Genomic DNA, 13900 nt, shown 5'->3' on the forward strand with positions numbered 1-13900 from the left:
AAGATGTGGGCTGTTCGCTGGACTAAAAGTGAAATGAAAGGGTTTGACCATTAGGGGTGCAATAAAGCTTTATTTTTTCGAATAGAGTTGCCACCTGTTGCCTACAAGTTTCTCTAAATTTCACGCTACCTTTTATACTTCAAGAATACATATATTTTTATTTTCTTGCCTCACCTGCAGGTGCAGGTACTAACTTGTTTCTCTTTTGCTCATTTTATTTGTAGTTTTTTTGTTTGTTTTCCTTTGCTCTTTCTTAGCTTATTAATTTGCATTCATACTTGCAGTCGTCCTTTTGGGAATTTCCTTTTTCTTATTTTTTGGTTTTGCCAGTTTACAGCTTTGTTATTTATTGCACTGTGCGGTATTGTATTCAACATTTTTGCCATTTTCATTGTTATGAATTTTTGTTTTAATTGTTTTTCGCCAGCACATTCAAATTGCGGCCATTGTTTAGTCGAAATTTTTTGGTGTACGCCTTTGTCATTGTCCTGGTCTTATTGTTGTTTTTATTATTTTTTATTTAAATTACACCTCTCATCGTTATTATTTTAATCACCATGAAGTGTTGTGCGCGTTGAGCATGGCAATTGTGGCTTTTTGCGGAACATATTTTCCTTTGACTATGTCAGCGGTTGTTTTGGGATGAGATTACAGAAAATTATGATTTCTTATTTTCTACTTAGTTTTGGTGTCACATAAAGTTGAGGGACTTAATTTTTTTTAATTATAAACCATGTGCTAGACTAGTGTGGATTTTGAAGACTTTGATATTGTCCGACGAGGTAGTAAATCCGTTTTTTGGTCTTCTGCATAGTAAAACCATTGGCCTGGCGAGTACTTTTTTCTGCGAAGATCCCTACAATCGTTGTTTCAGCGTCAGTTTTTCGCTTTGAACCGGGAAAAATAACTTATTGCCTTATTCATAAAAAATAAAGTAGCTTTACAAACGTTTATAAATTGAAAAATTTACGAAAACGTCAATTTATAAAGCTTTCAAACCCTACTTTATTTTTTATGAATAAGGCTGTTAAACTTTACTTTTTTGAGCTTTAAGCACTGCACTCGACTCGAAAAAATGCTTTTTCGAACGTAATATCTCTCGCTACCCCCAGCAAAAAAAGATGGATTTAATTTTAATGAAATAGTAACCCAATTGAAAACTAAGCTAGAAAACTTGCTACAAAGTAATGACATTAGGGCTGTTCAGGATGTTGTGGAAATGGTCTTGGGTTTGTAGTTGGAATTGCATTTGCAAATTTTATGCTTGCTGCCATGGCAACCGTGTGTATTTTTTTGTATTGAATTTACAAATGCAACGAATATGCAAATCCAAGAGCATATACACAATATCCTGAACAGCCCTATTGCTTACTAGTCACTTTTTTAAAATACATATTTATAAGAAAAATCTCAAAAAGCGGCAGCTATTTTATATATATGTATATGTACATTGGACTGCATCACCAAAAAAAGTTACGATTTTCCGGCGAGATTACAAAATTTATTATATTTTAAGACGTCCACCAAAATGTTTCGGAAAAATATTATGATTTAAGGGAGCTGGACCGATTTGAAAATATCTCCAAAAATTAAGTTTTTTATGAATAAAAATACCTTCTTAAAGAACTTTTTGAAAACAGTCCCCTCAGATGACAAAATGATTAAGTTAAAAAAATCTGCATACAAATATTTAAAAATCTTTTCAACGGAATTGTAATAATAAGATTTTTGATGCGTTTTTTTTTACTTTTTTTCAAAGATTGATTTACGAAAAACTTGAATAACTGGGCCAAAACTAGTCTGATTTAGACTTATCGGATCTCAGTAGAAAGGTATTTTCTCACTGTTTTTATTTCTGTCAAAAAAAAAGTCATCCGTGTGCCAATTTTTTTTTTTCAAATACCAACACATCTTAATTAAACTTTGAACCTTTCTCTTTCATCCTTTAAATAAGTTTATTAGCAAAGAAATAAAAAGTCTGACCAATACCTTTCCAATGATACCTCAGAAGTCTAAATCGGAAGAGTTTAGGTTCAGTTATTCAAGTTTTTCTTACACCAAGATTTGAAAAAAGTTAAAAAAAGCATCAAAATCTCATTATTACGATTCCGTTTAATTTTGTTTTAAATTTTTTTTTATGCAAATTTTTTAAGGTTAAACCGTTTAATCTTTAAGAAACTATTTTTATTCATAAAAAGCTGCTTTTTTGGAGGTATTTTCAAATCGGTCCAGCTCACGTAAATCTTAATATTTTTCCGAAATATTTTGGTGGACGTCTTAAAATATAATAGATTTTATAATTCCAATCGACTCACAGTACCGATTTTTTCTTTGTATGGGGAGTGGTGCAGTCTAATGTACATATGTATATAGTAGTAACAAAATTGTGGAGATGTATTAAGCCAATATAAAATTTTTAACATTTAAATGAAAACAAATTTAATTCAAAATTGTAAAAAAGTTTGCTAGTATGCAGTTGCATACTGAGTGCATATCTTCAGCTTATCTTTGGCTTTAGTTTATGTTAATACATTAAGGCTCATTTCATCTCCCTTCTACCTTAGTTGTTAAAAAAATGTCCAAGTCTCTCTCTGCTTAGCGATTAGTAGACAAAAATGAAAGTGAACCAGCGCAGCAAAGTAAAAATTGCGGTCCCCGTTTGCACGCTTTGGGGCGGCAGCTAAATTAAAAAATAATAAATCCCAATTTGCGCGGTTAAAGCATCATTTATACTAATCAAAAACTTTTAGGTTTATCCACAAAGAAATATATTGAGGCCAAAAACACAATTGTGATATTTACAAAAACAAAAAAGAACAAATTTAGAAGCAAGAAAGAAAATTATTAATCAAAAGTAGCTAAATTCAACAAAGCGAACAACAATAAAAGTAAATAAATGTACATATATAAGTATCTAACAAGTCTACATTTTTATAAATTTTGCACAAATTCAAGTGAACACGAAAAAAGCGCATTTCCAGCAAACCAAAAGAATATCAATATCAACCAATTGCCCAATAAACGGCAAGCAACCAAACTAACGCCATTAATTTGTTCAACTCGGCTGCGAAAACAGAGAATTAATTAAAAAAAAAAAATGTGCACGAAAACATCGAGAACGCCGCTACTCTTAATTGGCGGCGTCTGCTTCGTCATTGTGCTGGTCGGCATTACTGGCGTAACGCTGATCAATAATCTCAATTTGTCCAACATCATCAAGCTGAACGAGAAAGTCGCCAGCGACAGCATGAGCGCACACGACACCGAACTGCACGAAATTAATTACGCCAATAATCATCCGAAAAATATATACAAATTCGATGAATTTTCTGCGCCATACGCATTGGCTGTAGCCAGCTACAGCTACACCCAACACACCGCCTCATCGGCGGCAGCAGCACACGCGCTGCCACCATCCATACACGCCAGCCCAGCGCTGGCAGGTGGGGGTGGGCCGGCGGCCATTGCTGGGCCAGCCGTTGCATTTGTGGATGCCGAGGCGAATAGCGGCAATGCGGCGGCAGAGAAGATTACAGAAGTGCTGTTACCACAAGCGAATGAACGGCAGCAAGGACTTGACAGCACATCTCAGAATTGGCTGAAAGAGAATGGGAAATTGCGCAGCAGAGGGCTGCCGATTGCCACTAGCGCAAAAACAAATACCATTATAACTACAGAGACAGCTACAGCTGCAGATGCATCAACGACATTGGTCAATAATCCACATGGAAACACCATGCAATCCAATGCGTCAGTAACTTTAAGTGCTTCCGCTCCGGCTACGTCGGCACCGAGCAACGTGAGCACCACCTTTCGCAATGCAACGAGTGTAAATACTAATAATGCAAACGCCGCATCCGCATCAGTGTCAGTTTCATCAGCCGCTGTTGACATAGCCGCTAAATTGATGTTGCCATTGATACTCAATGGCAGTGCCAGGGTATCGGTGGGCAGCGGTAGTGAAAATGGAAATGAAGAGCACAGCATTGAAGTTGATACAGCATGGGGTTTTCCAAGTGATAATCGAATGAAATCCTCTGACACGCATACATCGAAGGGTGGCACTGCCATGCAGCCAGGGCGCCTTTTAGTGCCCAGCGGAGAGGAAGGTGTCGATAAGGAGAAACGTGATCGCGTTGTAAAGGTAAAGATAAATTGTTTTTGTGCATGTTAAGATTGAACGCTTCATGTGCTTTCAAAACACTATTAACTAAGAGTTTTGGATGTAGTGAGAGGGAGTATTAACGCAAAAATACTTTTAACAGGTCTATTCTGCACAGGTAAAAAAAATTCTTACCGGTAAATAAAGTTTCTGTAAATTTTCAAAAACTTTTCACATTCTCTGCACTCTACATAGTAATCCGGATTTTTTTTTTAACATTTTATTAGCTGGTAACAAAATAATGCCACGTGAAATATGCAATGCCAGAATTTCTACAAATCTGAATTGCGGAATATATTGACAACGTTAAGGTATGTTCAGACAGGCCGCTAATCGAGCAACGAAGCCAGCTTTCGCGATTAAGGCGATAATGAAGCGCACTTTCCATGCGAAATTTCAATTCTTAATTGCTCGATTAGTGCTAAATTGGGTGATAATTAAATTATTTTTTTCCTGCAAGCCTGCTATGTTTATTGAACAAATAGCAATCAGCTGTTTGTTTCTGGTGCTGGTGCTCTTTTACAGCTAATATTCCATCAGGGATGGAATTACGGGAAAACGTCACCAAAGAGTAAAAATCTCCAAACGAATGGAAGGCGCGCCTAAAAACATGCATCATCTAGTTACATGCCCCTGATACTGCCACATTTGACTGATAACACATTGTATCTGTTACTTTTCCATGTTGCGTACTTTTAGGCCGAATTGCTTTTCATTTAGAGAATTTTAGCGATGAAAATTTAGCGTAGCGATTTTCAGAATTCCACTGCAGGTCTCACATTAAACAAATTTGGCTATGAAAAGAATCTCTTCGAGCTGTTCGAAAACGCGAATCACTTCCCTCCGAGTTATTCCATCTGGCGTTTTATAAATAAATATTGTCTGACTGACAAAAATTAAAACTGACTCCAATTCTTATATGTATACAAATTTAATCGGTTAACGTAGTCCAAAGTTATGCCGTAACATATATCAAAAAAAATATATATATATATTCCGACGAATTGATAGCCTCCTCCTTTTTTTGAAGTCAGTTAAAAGTATAGCATACACTTTAAGTTAAATTGAAATTGAAATTACTCGACTTCGGTACCACTTATCGCTTTCATCTTTTGCAGTTGCATTCTTTTTTTTTTATCTGTATTACGTGTATTTAAGCGGACTTTTGATAAAATTTTTTAGAATGGATTGGTTCCTGGTCCACCTACCCGGCCCATAAATACGTTTTTCGAATAGGTCGGTCTTTGGTCCACCTCCCGGAAGTAAGTATATAATAACCTTCTCCTTTAAATCGATTCACTACTTTTTACGTGATGCACGCACAGAGAAAACGGCAACAGTTTTATTATACAGGGTGTGATAGACCACCCTCCACCCCTTTGAAAATCGAGGAAAATGTTGTTTATTGGAAAACGCAAAAATATGAACTACCGAGTCGAGATGCTCTATCTTTTGGTCGTTGTAATGACCTCAAGTTTCGACCGAAAGTAGGTTAAACAGACCGGAAGTGCCTTATTTTAACCGGAAGTTCAATTTAGGAAAAACTTTTCAACAAAATTATGCATTTTTTCCGCAGAATCCGAATTTGTGGTAAAAGCATGTATGCCTCATTTAAAGGATGGACTTCCGGCCAGTTTAACCTAAATCCATCTCCGACTTGCCGCTTTTACGTTTTGCAATAAGTATGCAGTTTTAGTATAATAAATTGCAAGCTAAAAGTTACCGTTAATTTTTGAGATATTTTTTTTTCGCTAAGGGTGTTGCGTTTTTTCTTTCATATAAAAACAAATTGTGTTCATGCGTTATATGGAAGAAAACGCGCAACACCCATAGCAAAAAAAATCTCAAAAAGCGACGGTAATTTTTAGCGACTTGAAACTTGCACTTTATTATACAAAAATTTAACGAGCTACAAGATTGAGTGCTAAAAAATCGAATTAAAAGTTTAAAATTTTGATACAAGTTTTTTAAAATTCGTCGAATGTTTATAAATGTTCTATAAAGTTTGAAATTTTTTTCATATTTTTTTTTTGTAGGTAGTAAGCTATATTTCTGTGGCCACAAGCAATAACCGCCTAAGTAGAAAAACCTTAATTCGAGAAAAAGCGTTTTAAACATTTGGATTGTAATGTTTAACTTATTGGGAAACCAAAACATGTTCGTCTATAACTTTTTAAATAGCCTAGCTGGTGAGATTGGGATGTCACATACACATCGAATAGTAGTTGCAGAATACGATAGCATATATAACTCAATTCTTTCTTAAGTCGACTTAGGCGGTTACTGCTTATGACCACAGATTTTATGTCTCTTTCGCCACCGTATGTACATAATTTTAAATATATTTTTAGTAAGTTTTCTACAACTAAAATAAACCTAAATTATTATTTTTTTCTGTTTTAATTTCAGGTGAGTTTCTATTGTGCTCTATGATGATCGTTAGTTGCTAAATGTAAGTATTGAATCCGATTTAATGTCATCTGACTAAGCGGAGCCTTCTAGCTTCACTCGGTGAGTTAAGCTTATCGGAAAAACGTCAACAGTCAAAGCGTTTGCTTCCTCAGGGGAACAGCCATTTCTGAACCTGAACTAAGCTATGCCCAAACTTTTGGTATTTATACGTGGTGGTCGAACCGGGTATTGAAGTTTCCTCTATTCCACTATTTTTCATGAAGCATTATGCATTAACTCCTCCCATTCAAACTTAATTAATTCACAAAAGATTCTCATTTTAGTTGACGCTGAGTAAAGTTTGCAGATTAATATCTTTGACTATTCTAACCCTCTAGGGCAAATTTTTCAAAAGAAACTTTAGGTAAGAACAATTATTCTAAATATCTACAATTTGTTTCTTACTAAAACATGTTTTGGTCGATTTTTCCTCAAGGTAAACACAAAACTAATTTTGAAACAGAAGTTTGCTCCCTGCGCTTGTATAAGCAAGCTTAAGTACTTGCATGTGTGCCTACAAACGCAAACAATATGAAAAACTATCAAACTTGTTGATTGCTTGTATTTGTGAAGTACTAAGTTAGCATATCCAGGCCAGAGCTGCTGCGTCGTATGTACGCACAAAAGCCACCGCCATAGAAACAACTTTTTTTGTTTGTTTGTCAACAAGTCAACCCACAGTCCCATTTCTACCAAGCCACTTTGTTTCGGTAAAACATTTCCCTGTTTTGATTTAAATGCCACTTATTTCAGCGGCTGCAGAGTCGCGGCTTTTTCTTTTGCCACACAAAAAAAAAAAACGAGCTTCAATTCACTTTTTCATAACAATTGCTTTCATATGAATTTAATGATTGACATCCTGCCGTTTGCCACCTACCACCCCACCTACCCCCTCATGCTTGTCAGCTAGCCAGTCAGCTATTTCGTTACTCAATCACTCAAATAGTTGTTGGCGTGCTTGTGTAGTTGTGACATTCGCTTGTCAATTTAAATGTCAAAATGTGGCGATTTTATTTTTTTGTTTTATAATTGTTTTGCGGCGGCTTTTGCTGTCATTTTGACATTCATAAATTTATAACTTTTGCCTTCCGACACAGCAAAAATTTATGCTTACTAGATAAACTGTCGAATATTATTCAATCATTTTAGCACTCTGGTATTCTGTGGTTTTTTACATTCAATATTTCATTGATGTTCGTTAAATTTGGTATATTTAATTATTTTGTCGTGTTACATATTTATTATGTGTGCCATGCCATTTTCTTTTTCAAATTTAAATAAATCATGGAATAAGCGAGTGGACTATTATATATAACGGTAATAATAGCCACACAGGCGACGCACAATGTGGCAAAAGACATGACCGTATTTTGAGAACGCAATCCTTAATTTCTGCAACACAGTTATTCATAAAAATTTTTCATAGGATAGAATTAAATAAAAAACTTTTTTATTAACAAGTACATATTAAACAAAAATAATTGTATTTTGAAATTTACTTAGTTTAATCGCTCAATGGCAAAAATATCACCTCGTATCAAGAAGAAATAAATATTTGGATGGTTCACAAGGTATTTGTGTGCTTAGAATTTTTATATATATATATTTTTTTAACAAATTTCGTATATCCTTTGCTTTGTATAAAGTTGCTGATTCCTTTTTAAGGAAAGTTTTGATTATTAAATCAAATCTAAAAGTAAATAAATATGCAAATGCTAAACAAATATTCACATAATACTTGCGTGAATATTTACACATGTATATATTTATATTTGCTTGTAAAAAATGTGCCTTGCACATGAGATACCGGTATTTGGTTGCTGAATTTTGTTGTTTATTTATTACTATTTTTTTCATCAACTTTAGTTATTTACCTAAATGCTACTGTTTCATTTTACGTTCTATTTTTGTAGCACTGTTCAAATATTTTCGGAACCGTTTGTTGATTTTTGCAAAGTGCGAATGTGTCACCAGTTCCTTATGCAAATATTTGCATGCGTTTTTTTTTTAGAACGTAGTGCGAATGTAAATGAGTTTTAAAAGCGAGGTCATAGAAAGAAGTGTAATCTTTGTTTAGTTATTTAATTAAAGCAAAACGAGGATAAATAGAAATATCGACAAATTTATTTAAAATTTAGATGTAAAAAATTAAATTGAATAAATACTACAGTGAATTTTGAATGGCGGCTGCAGCAGGCGGGCTAAAAACAGCTAAACCAATATTTATAGTTAAAAGTAAGGTGAAATATAACCGAACCAAACATTCATATATTTAAGCCGTTATAATATTTTCATAATAGTGTCTATATTAAAAGAGCGAAGAAGAATGAAGAAAATTTTCACTTTTTATAAGAAACCATTTTTTATCCGACATCAAAGCACTGAAGATTAGGGTGATTAACTCGGCTTTTCCAAACCGGTTTCCACCGTTTTTTTTTTTAAATCTATCGGCGGTTTTTTGAAATCTTGATTTTTCAAATATCGAATAGGTCGGATTTTTCGATCGAACAAATTGGTTTTTTCATTCAACCACATCTTGATATCTGAATAAAACTTTTAAATTTTTCAAAGTTTTGCAGCTCAAGGGAAGCCTCTAAATAGTTTCAAAATTATATCCTAAGTTATTTGGGGATGAACAGTATATCATATTTGATTCTGAGCTACTTTTCGCATTCGTGTACAGCTTTTCTATGGCAGAAGAAGTACACTCGGAGGCTTGCCATTGTCTGCCGAGGCGCGACAGCTGCTTGAAAAAATGTCTGTTGATGTTGCTGGATCCCGAAATTGATACAGGGATCTCCCGAGTGGCAGTAGGCACCTCTAAACACTCGGTTACGGGGCCAAGAACACTAAGAAAAACCGAAAAAAGTTAGAAAAATGCAATAAATTATATAAAAAATTACCAAACGTAAAGTTTTCACTGATTTTTATTTATTCTAATTTTGATATAAAAAAAAACTTTGTACTAATTTTGCTTTGTTCATTTTTTTAATAAAAGCTATCTGTACTGTTAATAGTTTTATTGTATTTTTTTGGTCATGACTTCATAACAAGATAAGCATTTTCACTGAATAAAAACTATGTAAAATAAAATCGGTTTATCCGGTTTTTTCAAATTGTAATTTTTCCAATAACTCGAAAACCGGTTTCGAAAAAAAGGCGAATAATCGAATACCCTACTAAAGATGTTGCATGCATCATTAAGCAAAAAAATATATGTTCGTCAGAGTATTTAATTTTTGGAAACTGACTAAAAATATAATCGATTAACACGAAAACCCAGTGCCAAAAAGTTTATTCTCCCTACGGTATACTTATATATGTATGTATTTTCTCATATCACAAACCACTACTATCCTAACCGAAATTAAAACAATTTTTGTGCACTTCAAAGTACAACTCACGAATCTTTAATTTACTGCACTGCAGTGCGTATACGTAACCATGCTCCTATGAATGCCTGTCATGCGCGCTGACACTGCATTGCAATAAGCCAGCCGGTCGATTGGCAAGACCAGCCGCTCGGAATAGCCTACATACAAATGCAGTTATTTTTATACGCCCCGTATCGCCGTTTTAGCCACAAAAAAAAAATAATAAGAATAATAAAAAAATCACGAACAGCAAACCAAAAGAACCAACCAAACAAGTCATTGGCAACATGTGCCGTCGCCATAGAAATCGTGCATCTGAGCCATGCGAGTTGGTGCAAGACCTTGAAATGGTTTCCAAGGTGAGAGAAATCCCCAAATAAAAAGAAAAAATATAAAACAAAATATATGAGAAGTTGAAGTAAAAGGTGGCATTGAAGAAAAACCGCAAACAATCAATCTGAAGAAGCGTCCAAGCGGCAAAAAGGCAATTCCGAGCGAGTGGTTGTGTGAGTGAGTTCTTTTTTTCTGGCATACAACCTGGCGACTTACCTTATGCAAAAGCGTGAAAGCAGAAAATCGTTGGTGTTTATATACAGTCAGCGTATATGTGTATATGAGTCTGTTCACAAAGAGCTTAAAGAATGCCCAAAGGCATTGGCAGCCAACGCCGTCGCAAAGTTTATGGAACTTCAAGAGAAGCACCAAAGCAAAGTGACCGAAAGAAAAGTGGCGCGACAACTAAAAAGTAGGAAAAAGTGATATAGTGATTCATAAAGTGGGTAATCAATAAAGTGAAGTGGCTGGTGAAACGCCTACCGACCGAGGCAATACTGCTGTGCATACATACTTAGGTAGATATATTTAGTAGTTGGCTTGCAGCTGATGGCTTTTGACTATCGATTTTGCGTGGAGTTTGAAATAGATACATGAATTTAGTTATGCTCTCCTATATATTGCTTTTAAGAAAATACTGTGCTATGTTCATAAGGCAACATGTGTTACGACAACACTTAGAAAACACAGGCAAGGCATTTGTGTTCATTTTTTTTGTGCATGGGAGCTCATAAATGGTCTCTGAAATCGTTTATAACTTGTGCGTGTAATGGCAAATCAATTGATATGAGTATCGACATATGTACTTTATTGCATGTCCGCCCATTGTTTTCCATTTACATTCATTCAATGTTCCTTTTGTTGTCGTTTTATTTTTTGGCACTTTAGTTGTTTACTTGGCTATTAGGAAATTGTTTTGTGGTCAAAAAGGAAAGTGCTTGGTTTACAACAGGCTATGCATCCGACTGGTGATTGCTTGTACTTATTCACCGACCACAACAATAACACAATAGCAACAGTATAATGGACAATTTGTTGAATATTGGGGGGAAGTATAATTTTATTTCAGAGCAAATTTGCTACAGCTGGTATTGAATTGGGTGGTAATGCATTCGAAACTGCACAAAACTGCAGCATACATCAGAATGTTGTGGATAAATTGCTGGGATTTTTTCCACTAAATTATGAGAAGTGTTTAAGAAGAAATAAAAGGACTATTGCTGTAGTTGGTCATCAAATTAGAATGATTTATAACTTATTGAGCAAACCAATGACCGATAATGTAATTAAAAATAATTTTAAGATTTTGAAACCAAAAATACATATGTACATGTAGGTAGTGCAAAAATTTGTCCTACCGTTTTTTCAAAAATACCCTGCACTCCACTCCATCTTTCATTATAGAATCTTCGGCCCTATTCTGGTTGTCGACGTCGATATAATTTTTTATCCAAAAATAGCCCATGTACATCCAACTCCAGCTACTCTGACCTTATTTCCCTATGAATTTAAAAAATTTACTTTGATTATTTTGAGCAAGAAATTGCGATTGTTTTGTAGCTAATTCTTCTCTTCTCTTCTGACTTTGCAACATTTTTGGAGCTATCAGTAGTACATACATATGTATGTGTAATCCCGAGCAGCCAGCATTGGTAATTCTGGCAACTAGATTTTACAGAGTCGTTTTACACGATTTCTCCTCCTGAAAGGCATGTTGTGATGAAACTACTTTTCAACGAATCCGTAACTCAACCAATCTCTGCTGAAGCTTTTCATGCTAGTATACTTAGGCATGCTTAAAACCGTAGGGATTTTCATGTGAGTCGCTACACGATAAAACATACTGTCCCTTTTAAAATGCTATCTAAGTATGTTATACATAAGGAAATATATGTAGGTACACAAAATACTAAATTTCAATCTACAAAGATCCTTTTAATTACCACATAAACATTTTTAAGTTAATTAAAAGATTTCATTATCAAACTCTGAAAGGAAAAGTTACACCTGTACTCATTTGTACGTATTCATATATTTTTATTAGAATGTAGCCAACTTAATTTATGTGCTTGCTTTCTGCCAAACAATCTTTTACTTATATTATTCGTGCGGTGCTACGTGCACTTTGAAAATTCCAACAAACCATACGCTTGAATATCTTACGAGCAAGTATACATACTGGCGCTTGAAATTTAATAAGGACTGTATGGAACCGTGTGGTTAACATGCACATACATAATAGGGGTATTCTTTGAGTCTTGCAAAGTCCTTGCACGGTGCACAGATTGCACAGATTGTGCGGAAAAAAACCAGTTTTCCGTGCAGAAAATACCCCTAATAAATATTTACGTACGTACAGATATGTAAATAGTTATCATGTATGTATATCCCTGTCGGGAAATCACCTACTTTAAAGGCAATCGAGTATGCACCTTTTTACAAACTACAATCGGTGAAAATTCTTTCCCTTTTCTTAAAGGATACTGACATAATTAACATGGCGATATGTCGGCAGCAAGTCAATTGTCCGACTCTGCATTAGAGATGCCGTTTTTAAATCGATTAAATCGAAGATCGATTAATCGCGCCCTTCCGATTCGAATTTTTGTCGATTTTTTAGTTTCGATTCGATCCGTGAATCGATCCAAAAAATTCAAGAATCGATATTCGATTTTTTCTCAATTGACACATATAGCATATAGCAATCCACTAGAAAATTTTAATCAAATTTGAATTTGAGGCTTGTACAAAAAAATTAAGGAGGCTTGGCACCATCCATCTTTCCGATTTGTGAGCGCACAGACCAAAGAATAGATTTTTGCTTGGAATTGTTTAGATATTGCATCTAGCTGTAATTTAGAGTATTTGCACTATTGAACCAAAAATAGCCGAAACAGTTCATCATAAATCTAGATATTGAAACCGTTAAAGCAATGCATGTTTTAAAATATACTTAAAATAATGTTTGTAAATAAATTTTTTCTCAGAAGACCGTGTTTTTTTGCTTTAAGAAAATTAAGTAAAATGCGTTATTTATATGAATCGATCTTTGGAGATCGATTTGTTTTTTGACGATTTCTTCTAGAATCGATTATCTTTATTTCGATTTAAACCGTTTCAAACATCTATTTGTTTTTGTTTCGATTTGGCATCTCTACTCTGCATATGATTTGAATTACTTTAAAATGTATTGTTCTTCAAAAACTTTAAAATGTGTACCTAATTAAATTTTTTTTTTTTTAAGAAAAGACACCATAAAAGCGGGTTTTCCAAATATCTCGGCACCTGCGCCACCTATCGGGCAAATTTTTTGTGGAGATATTCCGTTTTATGTAAGTAACACCTATTCCAAATATGAACCATAGCTGCCCATAAATACTGCTTTTTTAAATATCACGACATCTGCGCCATCTGGGTTCTGAGCTACATAAGTTTAAAGTTTCAAGTCTCTAGCTAATCGGTAGGTTGGTCAAAAATGGATTGCAAGGTGTGATTACACACAGGTGCAACATATTAAAAGCTCGTAAAAAACAAAAGTAGGACTGCATTTGTTTCAAAGTAATTTATTTCCCTTTTAACT

The 13900-nt window shown here is 34.5% G+C and overlaps 1 protein-coding gene across 8 annotated transcripts in view; it reads left to right on the forward strand.

Moving 5' to 3' along the window:
- Nucleotides 1-13900, forward strand: part of LOC118733223 (mannosyl-oligosaccharide alpha-1,2-mannosidase IA) — a 273219-nt gene that overhangs the window by 200585 nt on the left and 58734 nt on the right. For 4 of the 8 annotated variants that reach the window (XM_036462541.1, XM_036462540.1, XM_036462539.1 and 1 more), the window contains exon 2: nt 2751-4144. The exons of 3 other annotated variants lie outside the window; for them this stretch is intronic. In XM_036462541.1, coding sequence (XP_036318434.1) covers nt 3098-4144 — 1047 coding nt within the window. In that variant the 5' untranslated portion in view covers nt 2751-3097. The remainder of the gene's footprint in view (nt 1-2750; nt 4145-13900) is intronic. One more of the 8 variants, XM_036462538.1, reaches the window with a different exon arrangement.

This window comes from Rhagoletis pomonella, unplaced genomic scaffold, assembly GCF_013731165.1.
Source record: "Rhagoletis pomonella isolate Grant_MI unplaced genomic scaffold, Rhpom_1.0 Rhpom_scaffold_00002, whole genome shotgun sequence".
In the NCBI taxonomy this organism is placed as follows: domain Eukaryota; kingdom Metazoa; phylum Arthropoda; class Insecta; order Diptera; family Tephritidae; genus Rhagoletis; species Rhagoletis pomonella.